This window comes from Carassius gibelio, chromosome A15 (genome assembly GCF_023724105.1).
Source record: "Carassius gibelio isolate Cgi1373 ecotype wild population from Czech Republic chromosome A15, carGib1.2-hapl.c, whole genome shotgun sequence".
Taxonomy (NCBI): Eukaryota; Metazoa; Chordata; class Actinopteri; order Cypriniformes; family Cyprinidae; genus Carassius; species Carassius gibelio.
In genome coordinates, this window is record NC_068385.1 from 710,121 (window position 1) to 727,620 (window position 17,500).

General features: G+C 34.0%; 2 protein-coding genes across 2 annotated transcripts in view; both read right to left on the minus strand.

Moving 5' to 3' along the window:
* Positions 1-1,934: 1,934 nt before the first annotated feature.
* On the minus strand, positions 1,935-9,318 carry LOC128028905 (alpha-N-acetylgalactosaminidase-like). Its single transcript, XM_052616234.1, has 9 exons — positions 9,142-9,318; positions 7,860-8,016; positions 7,332-7,472; positions 6,448-6,659; positions 5,476-5,570; positions 4,517-4,678; positions 4,056-4,253; positions 2,791-2,931; positions 1,935-2,716 (listed from the first exon to the last, which is right to left on the minus strand). Exons 2-9 carry the CDS (start codon positions 8,012-8,014, stop codon positions 2,504-2,506), a joined length of 1,317 nt encoding a protein of 438 aa, XP_052472194.1. The 5' UTR covers positions 8,015-8,016; positions 9,142-9,318; the 3' UTR covers positions 1,935-2,503.
* Positions 9,319-10,446: 1,128 nt separating this feature from the next.
* LOC128028808 (glutamate receptor ionotropic, kainate 2-like) overlaps positions 10,447-17,500 on the minus strand; it is a 16,949-nt gene continuing 9,895 nt past the window's right edge. The window contains exons 9-10 of the mRNA XM_052616142.1: positions 15,768-16,018; positions 10,447-14,500 (exon numbers count right to left, since the gene is read on the minus strand). Of these exons, the coding sequence (XP_052472102.1) occupies positions 14,336-14,500; positions 15,768-16,018 (416 nt within the window). The 3' untranslated portion in view covers positions 10,447-14,335. The remainder of the gene's footprint in view (positions 14,501-15,767; positions 16,019-17,500) is intronic.

Sequence of the window (17,500 nt, forward strand, 5' to 3'; positions counted from 1 at the left end):
TCTCCAGAACGGGCTTCACTTGATGGGTTTTCTTTCATTCGTGTCAGAACTCGTTTGTCTTTTGGTGCCATTCTTGTGAATCGTGTGACTTCAAGTAGCCGAGCAATCCACAGTTTATTGTGTGTTCATTTGGGAAAAAAATAAACATTTGAGTACGTATTCTTATGAGCTGGAAATGAGTCGTTTTGTGTGATGAATAAATGACGTCTGTAGACCTCAGTCCATGTGAACTTCAAACAGTCTGCTGTTCCTCTTCTTGCATGTGTGCTGTGTGAATCTTTTCCAATAATTTAATGCAAAAAGGCTCAAAATGCACAAGAAATTATGTTCATCAGTTCTTTTTTCTTGTTTTTCATTATAAATATGTAAACTTTATTGAATCAAGGTCTATTTACTTGAGACGCAAAATTATATTTTTATTTTGAATTTGGAAGACAATATCATCAGACCTTAATAGAATTCAAACAAATTATCATTTAGCTCAGAGGCATACCTAGTAAACCCAGAGAAACATTTCAAGTGGTCTCTTGGTGTAATGTTTGCAGTGTGCTCTATTGAAGTATACTTTTCTTGAAAGATTACTGTCATTTTGTAATTTTATTGAAAAAAAAACGTGTATACTGAAAATACACTTTTTACACAGAACAAAAACTTGAATCACATCTTTAAATAAACTCTCATAAATCCAGAATTGCCAAAAAAAAGTCGTTATGTTACATCAAATTAAGTAATAATAGATCGTGACTATTTTCCTGGCTGGAGCTGATTTAGATGGAAGTGAGCGCACGTGACCAAATATGGCGGAAGGTCGCGCATGCGCGTTTCCGAGAATGAAGCAGGTGAGCGTCGTCAAGGTGAGTGTCAAAGTTATCACGTTATAGCCGTGGGAATCATAATAGTTTGTACCGCTTTAGAGTAGTAATTAAAAATTTCGTAGGAGTGTTTCAGACAGCCATTGTTTGTTTGAGTAGTCGGACGACACTTGATTTGGGCGGGAGTGTCCATTTTTGATTAAAAACATACGTTATTTTTAATTCAGAACTTTATTAAATATTATGGTAAAACCATATGAAATGCGCTTTAGGTTAAGGAAACAAAATACCTGCTAGCAGTTAATGGGAGAAATGAATCTTTTCGAAGCTTTGAATCAACTGAACAATTTTGCAGAACGATTCACTGTTTCGAATCACTCGAAACGCCACGCGCTGGTGACGCCTGCTGGTCAAAATTGTGTAAATCATGCAACAAAAAACAGCTTTTACAAACCCATTGCATATGTTTTATTGAAAGTATAATATATTAAATGCAATTATAAGTGTCAGTATAATATCTGTTTGTTTATTAATTTGCAGTGCACAGAGTGCTTCAAAAGTACCCAACGATACCTTCAAGACTTCAGGTTAAACTGCGAGAAATGGTTAATTTATGCTACATGATGGTATGAAACTTTGAATCTGTTGTTTTGAATCATTGATTCGCTATCGAACAAATCAGTTACTTTGAGGGTAGTAAAGAATGGGTTAATTTTTCATTTCTGGGTGAACTATCCCTTTAATGACAAACACGTGTGTCTCATAAAATACATGAAACAAGCGCCACAATTTAATTAATGACACACACGCTTCATATTTAATGATTTGATTCAAATGGATGGATTTCACGTTCAAGAAAACATGTTTTATTTCTTTGCAAAAAGGTGTCATTGTCACTGATCTATATATATATATATATATATATATATATATATATATATATATATATGTGTGTGTGTGTGTGTGTGTGTGTGTGTGTGTGTGTTCTCGTTGTATTGACAGCTTTTGTCCAGCAGGTGTCGCTTTTACAGTCTGTTTTTTTGTTTTTTCTTTAAATGTGTTTTTGTAATGTACACTATAAAGTGGTGTTGGTCAGAAACATGAAGTACATCTATACAGCAGTGGCTTTTACAACAATTTATTTGATTTTATTGCATTAAAAGTGACAGCCAAAGTTATGAAATCAGGTGTATTGACAAAATAACACAAAATAAGTAAATCATCATAGAGGCAACTCATTTACAAGAATAGATGTCATCAGGTATGTTCAGAAACTGTTGACAAACTCATTTTAAAAGACTTCTTAGGGACATCTGGAACAGTGTAAATGATCTTATTAATATGGAAATGTATTGTTATGTTTTAACGCGCTTCTAACCTAGTTCAGGACCAAAATTGATAACGCTGACTATTTTTATGCTCTTACACTCTCATACGTACATACACCTCAACAAAAGCATCATAATTTGAACATCTTGATTAATACGTACTAAAATGACTTCAAACTTGAATGTGCACAAATTAGCGTAAATTTGAAAAAACATTTGGTTCCATCCAAAAAGAGCAATTCATTCAAAACTTAAACGTCACTGGGTAGAAACAGACCTTTAAAAAAAATCACACAAGAAAACATTTAAAGAAGAAATCAAGTGATATTCCTGAGTGTGTCGCTCGTTCCTGATGGGCGGAGCTTAAAGCACTAGAGGGGCGTCGACCTCATTATGATGCTGATGGAACTTTGGCCCAATCAGCTTCTCGCTGAACCGCCCAGGCTCCGCCTCCTTCCACCACTCGGCTACAGGATTGACGTACCACATGACCGCACCGGACGGATTGATGGACACAACAAACTCAGTGCTGTCCTTCATCTGAGGCAAGAGCTTCTCCGAAAACACGTCATACACCTGAGAGAGAGAGAGACGTGCATGAATCACCTGCGCTGATCGGAGCTGATGCTGATGCTGCTGCTGGAGCTCACCTCATACACTCCAGTCTTGTAGCTCAGCTCCTTCAGAGACGTCTTGTAGGGATAAGGCATATCAGATCTCCTGCTGAGGAACACCAGAGCGCTGGATCCTTTAGCCAACGGCCGCCAGAACACCTCGATCCCGTTCTTCTCCTGACACAAAAACACACCAATGACACTAAACTAATCACAGCCTACAATCAGTCAGTTAATAAAATAATAAAAAGATTAACGGCATAAATAAGTACAAAAAAATCATGAAAACATTGCTGGAAATAAATTTTACTAATAAAAATACTAAATTAATAAAAAATAAATATATAAATAATTAATATTACTCAATAATACAGTATCTAATCCTAAGACCTACTATTGTGAATGGAAACAAACGTAATTAAATAATACAAACTAAATATTTTATACTGATTTATAAAAATAAATAAATAAAAAACACGTGAAAACATGCATGTGAAAAGAAATTAATGCAAATAATATAAAACTATATTAAAATTAAAAGTGATTCAAGTAATGAAAAAAAAAAAATAAAGTACAATATTACAGTGAGCAGAAACTAATTTAATACTGTAACATAACAGAAATTTGTATTTTCCAAGTAATATTAATAATAAAATACATTTTTCACAGTATAGATTGAGTCTTTATACATGAAAAAATATATAGGTGAAAATAAAATGAAGATGAGATTAATCGAAACATGCTAAAATGATGACTAATGACTAAAATAATAATTAAAGTAAATAATACAGTAGCTAATTCTAACAATACAGTAATATAATACGTAGGATTAAATGTAATCGTGTAACATAACCCCATGAAATTTTCCAAACAATATTTATAATATGACTGTTTCACTATATAAACTGGCGTTTTATCCATGAAAACATAATGCTGCAAAAATAAATTAATAAAAATACGGAAATAAATCAGATTATATCATTTTAAAATAATTAGAATTACTTAATACAGTATATAATCCTAACAGCTGCTAAAGTGATTAAAAACAAATATAATAATGTGAAATAATCAGGGCTGTCAGTTTAATGCATAATCAAAATATTAACAAAATTTGAATAAACTGATGAAAAACAATATTATTCATATCAATAAATAATCCAGTAGCTAATCCTAAAAAGATGGTAATATAGTAACAAATGCAACTCATATAAAAAGTTTTACCACACGTATTTTTTTATTTTATTATTTAAGGATAGAGACGATTATATTTGTTGGTTTTAAAAGACTGAAAGCCGTCTCACTTTGATCAGGCGTCTGCCCTGGATGCCCAAGCGGTCCTGATTGATGCCGATGGCGATTTTATTCTGCAGGATTGCGCGAGCGTCGCTGCTGATCGTACGCAGATCGTTAGACATGAAGAGGGGCGCGGCCATGATCGCCCACAGAGCCATCTGAGCACGTGATTGGTCCAAGCTGAGGCCGAAGTCTCCAATGATCAGCTGAGGATGAAATCATGAGTAAAACACTAGAGATCCGCAGTGAATCATCAAATTTGGGTCATTTACTTCCAGAATTTGTGGAGGTAGCTGCACTGCTACAACAAGGACTAGACATATTTTGTAATGTTGAGCAGCGAGTTCCCAGGAGTGAACCAATCAGCTGTGTCACTGTTGATAATGATGTCATTAGGTCAAATTGAGTTCGACCTATTGGACTGCGCCATCTAGAGTTTCATGCCAGAACTGTGTTTGAATGCGCTCACCATGTCGGGGTCGTTCCACTGACCCGGTCCGGCTGCTGGCTGCAGGACGTCCTGATTATCGAAGAACCAGTCGACGATGCTCATCACACTGTCCCATGAGTCCTGGATATCATCATAGTTCCTCCACAGGTTACAGATCTGACCCAGAAGCGTGTAGTTCACCTGAGACGCAACAAACACAGCTCGAATGGACAAATAGATAAGTTCGTCAAGACAAGCCTAAAACTTTACAGCAGCTGTAAATGCTTGAAGTTTGAAAAGTTAGATAGATGATTAGCATGTTGGTAGCATGATTAGCATTAAGTAAATATTTTCTAGCATGATTAGCATGTTACTAGCATTATTAGCATGAAGTTAGTGTGTTACTAACATTTTGATAGCATGTTGTTAGCATGATCAACATCAATTTACCATGATTAGCATGTTGCTAACACGATTAGCATGCAGTCCACATGTTGCTAATCATGTTTCTAGCATGATTACAATGTACTATAATTTGCTGCTTGTAAGCATGTTGCTAGGATGCTTCTAGCATAATTAACATGTTGTTAACATGATTAGCATTAAGTTAACATTTTGATAGCATGATTACCATGTTACTAACATTATTAGCATGTAGTTATTGTATTGGTAACATTTTGATACCATGGCTAGCATGTTGTTAGCATGCTCAACATTAATTTACCATGATTAGCATGTTGCTAACACGATTCGAATGCAGTCCACATGTTGCTAATCATGTTTCTAGCATGATTACAATGTACTGTAATTAGCTGCTTGTAAGCATGTTGCTATGCTTCTAGCATAATTAACATGTTGCTAGCATGATTAGCATGTTGCTAGCATTTTCCTAGCATGATTAGTATGTTACTAGCACATTGATATCATGATTAGCAAGTGATTAGCATGTTGTTACATTAGCAGCTCAAAATCACTTCCACTTCCTGTTTTCTACTCACTTTTGGCGGGAGGCCACCCTGATAGGCCGGCCAGCTGCAGGAGTAGGCGATGGGACGGCCCGTAGCGTTCAGGGCCTTTGACATCATCGGGTAGCCTGGATTTAATTAATCACAGAAGATAATGAATAAAAGTCTTAATCATGATCTGAATGTTATTATTAAGCAATCAATGCTATCAACAGATTGCTTATGATCTACTGCTGAATAAACATGAGGACATATTTATGTTTGTTCTATAAATGTTTATGTTGTAATAAGTCATAGATTATTGTAAGAAGTGTGCAGCTAGAAGTACTAAAGCATATACATTTCAAAATAAGAGTCCTGTTGAATTTTTGACTTCTTTATAATGCATTAAAAGCTCTGCATCATGCATCTTTTTTTCTGGGTATAATTGCTATTTTGTTATTAATTCAAAATAGAAAATATAGCAAATAGGGAAAAAAACTCAAAATAAATAAAAGAATGAAATAAATCAAAAATAGAAATTACAGAATATAATATAGAATTAAATAAATATAGTATAAAATGAAAATATACAATATAAATAATGTAGAATAAAATATTTATAAGTATTTTAACAGTAAGTACTGTTACTTTAACATTGTTTTTGGAGTCGTTTTTTATTTTTATTATATAGAACACAGGAAAAATGCAAACATAATATAGAATAAAATAAAAATATTAAATACAAGTAATGTAGACTAATATATATATATATATATATATATATATATATATATATATATATAACAAAACAAATAAAATTACACATTTTATTAAATATACAAATTGTTATATTCCATAAACATTGTTTCTTTCATTTATTTGACAGAGAATAGGGGAAATAGTCATATATTAGTACATAAACCAGTTTCAGTACAAATGTATTTATTTTATGAAACATGATTTGAGTGTTAAAGAGTCCCTGTGTCTCTGTGACTGAACTGTGATGATGTTAAAGCGTCTGACCTTGTTCCTGGTAGGATGAGTTGGAGTAGCATCCGTCCAGCTTCAGCATGTCCACGCCCCAGTCAGCGAAGGTCTGTGCGTCCGTCTCGATCTTGTCCAGCGTGGTTCCTGGATATCCACCGCAGGTGTGAGTGCCCATGTCTCCGTAGATGCCCAGCTTCAGACCGCGGTCGTGAACGTACTGCGCCAGATGAGCGATGCCTCGCGGAAACCTGCAGGAGAGACATCAGGTGCATAGGATAATAGAATAAGAAATTAAAGTTGTTTTATTTTCCAAATTCCATTTTATTTTTCCCAAATAGAATTTTATACTTTCTCCAAATTCCATAAAAAAGTTTCCCCCAATTTTTCCAAATTCCGTTTTTTTCCCCCATATTTCAAATTATTTTTCCCAAATGCCATTTTATTTTTTCAGAAATTCCAATTTATTTTTCCCAAAATCAATTTTATTTCCCAACAAATTTCATTTTATTTTCTTCCCAAATTCCATTTTTATTTCATAAATTTTTCTGGATTCCATTTTTGCCTTTTAAATTTTTATTTACTCCTTTTTAATTAGTAAATTAAATCATATTAATCAAAAAGCATGTCTAATAAATTAAAACCACGAAACACACAATTTCACATCAATTTGTTAAAAGTTTAACAAAAATTACATGTTAAGGGCCCTATGAAATGTTTTATTCACAGATACTTCTCCATATCACAATTTGATTTTAGTGTAATGATCTACTTTTGATTCATTCATATAAAGTTTAGCCAATTCCGTGACATTCTGCGTTATACAGCAATGTTATAAGTTTCCTCATCGCAGAAATCATAGGGCCCTAGGTGAAGCTGGAGCACATTCAGACTCGCTGGGGTCAGGGGTCAAGGGTCAGCACCTCTTGGGGTCAGGCTGCAGTCGTCCCTGACTGTCTCTCTGCATTGAGGACCAGCAGTCGTCGATGTTGATGTAGACGTATCCCAGCTCTCTCCAGCCGTCCTCCGACAGTCTGTCTGCCATCTCCATGAACAGATGCTCACTGAGCCACACATAAAGCAGCAGCGTTAACTAGAACTAAACTATTTAACATGAACATGTCATAGGTCAACAATTCAAAAAAAAATCTTTAATGCCAAAAATCATTAGAAACTATTACAGAAGATTCAGACCCTCACTGATGCTCCAGAAGGAGAAACCATGCATTAAGAGCCGGGGCGTGAAAACTTTTGAACAGAATGGTGATGTTTCGCATTATTCTTACTTCGCCTTAAAATAAATGTTTTTTTCATTTAGTACTGCCCTTCAGAGGCTACACAATATACTTTCATGTTTCACAGAAGACAAAATAAGTTAAATTTATCCTGATCTTCAAATCCGCCTATCGGCTCTTTTGACCTCGGCTGTAAATCATCTTTAACTGATGAACCTGATGCAGTTGTCGGGGTCGTTCAGACAGTCGGTGTCGCAGCGGAAACGTTCCCAGGCTAACCATCCCATCGGCGGGGTCCTCATCAGCCCGTTATCCAGAGCCCAGGCGGCCGCGGAGAACGCCAGGACAAAAATAACTACAGAGCGCTGCATTTCTGAAACACAGTGTCATCATCTTCATTAATAATAATATAATAGTTATTATAAATACATTCCCAGGGGAATACTGCGAGCAGATGAGGCCAGACAAGAAACACAATCTAACTTTGACAGGAAGCTTTCAGTAAGTCAACTCTCTACAATGAGCTTCAATTACCAATAATCTTTTTATATTCTATTCTATCTGTTTTAATTTTTATTAAAAAATGTAAGACAAATTAAAACTAAAAAACATACAAGTATAGTTGCTCTTTTCTTGATGCTGATTGATTTCATTTGTAATTCGCTTTGGATAAAAGCCTGCTAAAGGATTAAATGTTTAAAAAATATATTCCAGTTGTTGTTATTAACAATATAAAGTGCATTAAACATTACATTGAGGGGCTCCAGAGTTTAACTAAAACATAATAATGTCATATTTTAAAAACAAATCATTTTAAAATAACATCAATTAATCGCAACACTTAAAAAAAAGAAATATTGCAATGATTACATTTACTTAAAAGATAAAAATAATAATGATGCATTGCTTTTATGTGAATATGTTATCATTTTAGCAATAAACAAGATGTAGTCTGAATATGAGTATTTAAAAAATGCAATTTAATCTTATATTTCTCATTTCTAATCTAATTAGTACACATTTTGGGAATCTGATCATTAATATTTTGTATGCTTCCTTGAGCTGATTTGAATATTTTTGAGTTTAATATCTGTCATGAAGAACACACCTGACAGTCACCTGACACACTCACACACACACACACACACACTCTCACTCACACACACACACTCTCACTCACTCACTCACTCACACACTCTCACTCACTCACACACACACACATCCTCACAGATCACAAGACACACACTCAATATCATATTTAATAACACTCTTTTTATATAAAGAGTAATAACATAATTTTTTTTAATTATAACATGAGTAGGAGTGACTGACTTCCTGTAAGACTCACTTCCTGATAGAATCCAACACGGATCTCTGTTTGCAGCGTGTAAGTGATTAAATGATAACTGAATAAATCTCCGTGTTTTATAGAGTTGTATGAAACTTAGCAGAAACTTGAATGAATGAGTGTGTGTGATTTATATCGAGCGTCACTCACCGGATGTTGGATCTTCCCTCGGTTTCTGTATCAGATGTGAGCGGCTCGGTTCTGAACACAGCTCTGTGTGAGTGAGTGTGTGTGTGTGTGAGTGAGAGAAAGAGAGAGACAATGGATAGGTGTGTGTATGTGTGTGTTGTTAACATAGACGGTCATGTGACCGCGTTCGTGTCACGTGACGCAGCATCAGCTGACCGCGGCCGTTTATTGACAGGGAACTTCCGCGTACATTCCTTTTTTAAATGTTCAAAAATAGTACACAAAAAGTAATACAACCATCAACATAAATGATAGAAATGGGTGATCAAAGGCCTTCTGTAGCGAAACGATGTGTTTTTGTAAGAAAAATATCCATATTCAAGAATATGCAACAAGAGCTCAGGCCAAAACATGCATAAAAACAGCTTTTCCAAACCTATTACAAATGTTTTCTTGAAAGTATACTACATTATTATTATTATTAATAATAATAATAATAATAATAATAATAATAATAATAAAACATTTCATATGAAGTGGCGGCATAATGTTTTTTTTTTTTTTTTAATTTATTAATATTTATTTATTAATATTTATTTGCAATGCTGGTTTTGTGTGTTTTATGGAGAGCTTGTCCCCTAATTTTGAAACATTTATGACAGGCTAATGAAGCCTGAAATCATGTGACTTTGGCAGTTTGGTACGTGCTCCGAACCACTGTTTCAAAAACAAATGTTTCACAAGAATTTTGAAGCTTCATGAAGCAAAAGTGCACTGCAAAAAATGTTTATTGTTTATATTTTTGCCATGTTTTCTAGTAGAACTATATAAATTCTTGAATCAAGGAGCATTTATTTGGTAACTAAAGTGGCTTAAGATATAAATTATTGTTTTCTGAAAAAAGTTGTTAGCTTTTGCTTAAAACCAGCAAATATATCTGCCAATGGGGCAAGAAAAATAATCTTGTTTAGCCTTTGATTGATATCAGTCATTGGCATATTTTTGCTCGTTTTAAGCAAAAACTAACAAAAGTTTGATCTTTTTTTTTTTCAGAAAACAAGAATTAATGTCTTTAGCCACTTTACTTACCAAATAAATGCACCTTGATTTAAGAATTTTTATAGTTCTCCTAGAAAACAAGACAAAAATACTAAGAATTTTTTTTGCAGTGTGAATGTTCATCATCATGGGCTGTAAATTACCTTTTATATGGACTTAAAGCAACAGACAGTCTAAATGAACTTGTATAACTTAACATGAAAAGAATTTACAGTCTGCCATAAACGCGGAAAAAAACTTGCAAATGAAGCAAGACTACACATTACACACAGTATAATCTTTTTTTATTACAAGATGAGCTTGAACAGTTCTCCACCCATGTTTTTTTCCAAAGGTCTCTGTAGATTGAAGCCGATCTGGAGAAATCCTAGCATTTGCTCAGTACAGTATTATACAGAAACTTGCCTTCAGATAAAACACAGACATCAGCACACTGAAACAGATCAAGTAGAGGTGGTTTCTGGAGACGCTGCTTGTTCTCAATGGACAGACGTGCATAAAAGTGTGTTGAGCAGGCATTAAATGCTTTACACACATTTATGCATGTCTGTCCATCGAGAACAAGCCCATATAAAGATTTACTACAAAAATCGTCTGTACAAAAACTGCGCTTCCCTTTTTTTCTCTTGTTATAAATCTCTGTTGAATGAGTTGCCTGTGACAGATGGAATGGATGCTAGTAAAAAGGTTTCTAGAAAAGCTGAAGTTTATCTAAACGACAGAACTTTGGTTTGAGTCGTTGATCAGGACGGAGCGTGGCTTACAACCGACGGACATCAGTTCATGGAGTTTACACTGCAAAAAAAGTGATTTTCTTAAGAATTTTGTCTCGTTTTCTAGTGTAAATATCTAAAGATTTTTTAATCACGATGCATTTACTTGACAAGTAAAATAAGTTAGTTAATATATTAACTCTTGATTACTAAACAAATTATCATAAATTAGTTAAAACAAGCAAAAATATCTGCCAGTGGGTAAGAAAAATCTAACATCTAGCTACAGGGGTGCCTCAGGGCTCGGTTCTTGGACCACTTCTCTTCTCTGTCTACATGGCATCATTAGGTTCTGTCATTCAGAAACATGGCTTTTCATACCACTGCTATGCTGATGACACTCAACTCTACTCTCATTCCATGCTGATGATCCGACCGTAGCTATTCACATCTCAGCTTGTCTAACTGACATTTCTTCCTGGATGATGGACCATCACCTTCAGCTTAACCTTGCCAAGACAGAGCTGCTTGTGATTCCAGCAAACCCATCGTTTCATCACAATTTCACCATCAAGTTAGGCACATCAACCATAACTCCTTCAAAAACAGCCAGAAGTCTTGGAGTTATGATTGATGATCAGCTAACTTTCTCAGACCACATTGCTAAAACTGTCCGATCCTGCAGATTTGCTTTATTCAACATCAAGAAGATCAAGCCCTTTCTTTGGGAACATGCTGCACAACTCCTTGTTCAAGCTCTTGTTCTGTGGCTGGACTATTGCAATGCTCTCTTGGCAGGTCTTCCAGCCAATTCTATCAAACCTTTACAATTAATTCAGAACGCAGCAGCAAGATTAATTTTTAATGAGCCAAAAAGAATACACGTCACACCTCTGTTTATCAATTGTCACTGGCTTCCAATAGCTGCTCGCATAAAATTCAAGGCATTGATGTTTGCCTACAAAACTACCACTGGCTCTGCACCATTTACCTAAATTTGTTACTTCAGACTTATGTGCCTCTAGAAGCTTGCGTTCTGCAAGTGAACGTAGCTTGATTGTGCCATCCCAAAGAAGCACAAACTCACTTTTACGGACTTTTAAATTAACTGTTCCCTTCTGGTAGAATGACCTGCACAACTCAATCCGAGCAGATGAGTCCTTAGCCATCTTCAAGAATCAGCTTAAAACACATCTCTTCCATCTTTATTTGACCCTCTAACTTTAGCACTCTCTACTTTTAATCTATTCTTTAAAAAAAATAAACTTGCCCCTTTTAGACTTGCACTCTATTTAATTACTAACTACTTTAAAAAATAAAAAAAAACATTGGTACGTATACTGGGTTAAACTAACTGGGACTTGAGTTTAAATAAATTTAGAATTTTCTTTCTTTCCAGAAAATAAGAATTCATATCCTAAGCCATTTTACTTGTAAATTCATCTTGATTAAAGATTTTTATATATATATATAATTTATACTGGAAAACAAGGTAAAAATAAACAAGATTTTTTTTTTTGCAGAGATATTGCTGCCTTCAATTTAAAAATTATGTTGGAATAATTATTGTCAAGAGAAGAATGATTTTATCACGGTCTGACTTTCTGGGATTAAAGAAATTATTTTGTAAGCTTGCACTGATCATAATTTCTTTGATCACATCATTTTGTTTTCTTGTAATGGAAACGACACCGATTTCCAGATTTAGCCAACCTGATCTCACGGCAATTTGTACCTCGCTCGTACGAATTCATACGATTTCTGAAAAAAAATCACACGTGTTTTACGAGGTGGCAAATTCGTAGGAATTTGTATGAAGGACCACGCCTAACTTCGCTCCTAAACTTAACCGTTACAGAAATCGTACAAAATAATACGAGTGAGTTCATATGAATTTGCTGTGAGATTTAGCTAGTGTTTGTATGACAAAAATAAGGTTGGCTATTTCTCAGTTAACAAAAACATGTTCTATGAACGTTTTGCTAACGTTCACGTTAAGTTATAAAAACGTTATTTCTGAATGTTCTCTGAATGTTCAAAACGTCCAGTTTTAAAAATGTTTTAAAAATGTTTCTTCTTGGTTGTATGAACGTCAAGGGAACATTTCATAATTTTTATACTTTGTGTGTGTTACTTTTGAATGTTCAGGAGTAACATTATGAACTGAAACGTCTGAAATGTCAAGTTAAAATGTGCACTGATTAATGTCAGTTCCAAAATAGTGGACCAATCAGAAGGCTCCGGAGGCGGGGCAAGCATTGCAAGTTCTCGTTTAGAGTAGCATGTTGTCATGGCAACAGTTTTATTTGATGGCAACATGGCAGAGGCGTTCTATGCTGTGATTTAAAAAAAAAATCCGGAGTTATTTTTATTTCTGGATTCTGTTTTTTTCCATTTGAATATTTATGGAATCCTTTTTAATGGTTAAATTAAATTGTATTAGCCAGAAAGCATACTTAATTAAAATAATGAAACGGCAATAATTAAAATCAATTTTAACAAAAAAGAAAATGTTTAGGGTCCTAAGAATTTTATTTTTATTTTTTTATGTTCTGTTTTATTATGATCAAATTCTGTTTAAGCATGTCTAATTATTTGAATGCATAAAACCAAATTAATTAACATTTATTTTTACAATACCTGCAAGAAGTATTTTTTTCATAAATTCTGTGTTTTTATGGTTATCAAATGAATGCATAAAACATTAATTTAATCTATCTTTTAATCATTTGAAAGTTAAACAAACTCTTTTTTGGGCGGGGGATAACACACAGGTTCAAAATGAAATTATGGAATAAATAGTGTGATGATTATTATTAAAAAAAATTATTAAAAATTATTTTAAAACTTATTTTAAAGTTTTAATCAATTTATAAATAGTAATAATAGTAGTACATATGTGCATTATTCTGCACAACAGTAATATTCCTTTATTTCTGTCACAATGTCTTCAAGTTAAACCAGACTTTTATTTTGACGGGTTGCTAACATGCCAATACTAAAATTCCAATTGTAAACCGAGACATAACTTCTTATAAATAAATGGAATTTGTTTTATATTGTATTGAGAAGATGGGATGGGATGAATAGCTCAATCATCAAAAAAAGTATTTTTCCTCCCAATTACAAATGCATTTTTAAATCAGAGTTGGCAATGTTGTGATTGATGTGGAGCGGGCTGGTTAGGTTCATGACTCATTATTGAAGAATATGGAGAAACTGAACAATGCTCTTGAAGGCAGCAATAAAGGCGGCATATGAGGAAAACGGATGGGTTTTAAACATTGACCTATTTTCACAGGGAAAACAGAGAAAAGCAACGTGAATGAGAGCAGAAGTGATGGAGTACTCTGTGAGGGATGTAGTTCAGTATCGCTCACGAATCCGGATTTCCACAGGAAACATCTTTGTGTCCGTCACTTGGACGAGTCACAGGAGAGGCGTCACGCCATGGTCTCTTTCCCCGGGAGCCTCCTGTCGTTAAAGGTATGCATGTTAATCACCTCCTCTGTTTTGACGATGGCGGGCGGCTGGGGTTTCTGTTTCCGCCGTCGCTGGCATTTCAGAGACACCCTGAGCTCCTCCAGCATCACGCTGCAGAACGAGCGCTGCGCACAGAAGAGAAACCAGACACCTGTTGATTTCTTTCCTTTTCTAATTCATTCAGATATATACGTCTGCTTGAAAACCAGGCTCTGTCAGTGGCATAAATGTCCAGATGTCCAGACAAAATTCTAATGAAGCTAAAAGGAACATATTCTACTTTAAAAATGTTAGGTTTAAAATCCAAATAGTCATTTTAGTTTTGTTTTAGAATGCTATATACATTCTTTTATTTTCAATGAGCAATGAATTACATTTTGGACCGTTTCTGGAATAACCAGTGTTATTTTAGTATACTTTAAATATTATATTATTTATTAATATTTTGAATTTGTTTTTATTTTATTTTATTTTAAATGTAGTTAAAGCTTTAGTCATCTTATTTTGTGTTTTTGTTGTTTCTAAATATATCTATATAGTTTCTATTAATATTTATTTCATGTTTTTGTTTTATTCATATTTTGTATTAGGTTTTTTTCCATTTTCCGTTTTTAATTTAAATATTAGTTAAATGTTTAGTAATTGTATTATATTTGTATATATATTTTAACTATTTTTATATATTTTAATGTATATTTTGAATTAGTTTTTATTATATTTTCCCCTTTTCATTTTCAGTTTTTTTGAAGTTATTGTGATTTTGTCATTTTTGTAGATTCTAAATGTGTCTGTATAGTTTTATTCATATTGTTTATTATTATTTTTACTTTTTACTTTTTAATTTTAATCTTGGTTAAAACTTTAGTCATGTTATTATGTATTTGTTTTTTTCATTTTTTAAATGTCTATATCATTTATTATAGCTTATCTTGCAGTACCACAGCATGTGATGTCACGGGGTTGGTTCACTCCATTGGCCAATTGTGTGTGTATCTGTGTGTGTGTGTGTGTTGGAGAGAGAGAGTGTGTGTGTGTGCACAAAGAAACAATCTGTCACAGAGCGTGAGTACTGCATTGACATCTCTTTCTTGCTGACTTGCTTTTAAATGGCTTAAAATGCTTTAATGATTATTCAGCTGCTGTCACTTTAAGACCTAATGTACTTTAGTATTTGTGCGATAAAAAAAAGTCAAAGGGCGACTTATACAGCAGATTTATTAGGCTCCCTGTCACTTTAAGACCTAATGAACTATAGTTTTTGTCCCATAAAGATGTGAAAAAGCAACTGACACAGCAGGTTTATTGGGCTGCTGTCACTTTAAGACCTAGCATCCTTTAGTATTTGTCCTATAAAGAAGTGAAAGAGCGATCTCTGGTGTTTGCGTCTGGTACCTTCTCGATCTGCGCGTTCTGTTTGGATTTGTACAGCACCTCGCCGACGGCCACGAACACGGACAGCACCAGGCCGGCGGCGAGGACGATGAAGATGCCGCCGATGTTCTGTACGCCGAGGGCACTGGCCTCCTTACTCTCCTCCTCCGGACAGCCGTTCCCTCTCCACCACTTCTCCTTCATCATGTGCAGCTTGCCCTCCTCCTGCAGCTGCAGGATGGCGATGGTGATCTTGTCCCGATACGGAGAGCCTGAGGGAGAACCATGGGCTGCGTCACAAATCCCTCATTAAATCCACTTGAACCTCCCTACAGAGGGTTTACACCAATCACATTCAGCTCACACTATTTCACATCCTAGTTTCAGTGTAAACCAGGGCCCATTTTGTTAAATAAGAAAAATGGTATTTGAGCTTTAAAATCCTGTAAATGGTTTTCTAGTTGATGAACAATATTAATTACTGTTGTTTTATTTTGATATTTTCAGTGAATAACAGCTTTGATTGAAATACTGTAATGGTTTTTATTAATACTTATTATTATTATTATTCCTGTTAATATATATATATATATATTTTTTTTTTACTTTATAATATTTCTACAAGTTTTTTGTCTATATAGGTTTTATTCATTCTTATTTCATGTTTTTTTATATATTAATATTTTGAATTAGTTGTATTTCAGTTTTTATATTTTTCTTTTTAATTTTAATCCTAGGTAAAGTTTTTTTATTTTTTTTATTATAATTTTATTTTTTTAAAATATTTTGAATGTTTTATTTTTATAGTTTCCTTCTTCATTTTAACTTAATTTTTGAAAGTTTTTCATTAATTGTGCTTTTGTCATTTTTAGTGGTTTTAATGCCTATTAATGTTTTTATTTCATGCTTTTTAGATTGTAATTATTATTATTTTTTTTTTGGTTTTAATTTTAACTATAATAACTCTATAAATGACCCAATATTAATTTTTTAAAGAATTTGTCGTTCACTTTCATTTTCAGCTCCTATTTGTAACCACTAAATAAATAAATCCAAGCAAATAAATAACTAGGTAAATAAATAAAGGACGAGTCTAGAGGATTTTCTATGCTAATCAACACAAACGCTGCTTCAGTCCTGAACATCCTTGAATATCTCCAGTCCTCATTCAAACATCATTACACGAGCTGTATTGATGTTATTCCAGGAATATGTATTTAGTTCTCCAGCGGATCGGTTGAGTCCCGCAGAATGAGTCACTCGTCCCAGAACGATCAAATGAATGCTTGCTATTCTAAAAGACGTGTGTGTGTGTGTGTGTGTGTGTGTGTGTGTGTGTGGATAACAGGATTGCACAGAGGGGAAGCAGAAACCGAGGATTTGTGCAGATAAATATGGATAAATATTTCCCTTTTTATTCCCTCCTCCTCCACAGAACGGCACTTGTCCCATCTGGCTCAAGATATGAGACTTGTTTAATTTAATTCATTTAATCATTTAATTTACATCAATTACACGTCAACATATTTACTTTTATTTATTTATATATAAATATTATATAACACGTTCCATATTTTAAGTAGAAAATATTAATGACTAATTGTGAATTTGTTTGAATGGATCTTGTTTCTTTGTTTCATCACTGCTTTGGCAATAATGTGAAATCTTAACCCTATATGAACTCTTTCCAGCAGTGACTGTATGATTGAGGACAACTGAGAGACTCAAACACAACTATTAGAGAAGATTCAGAC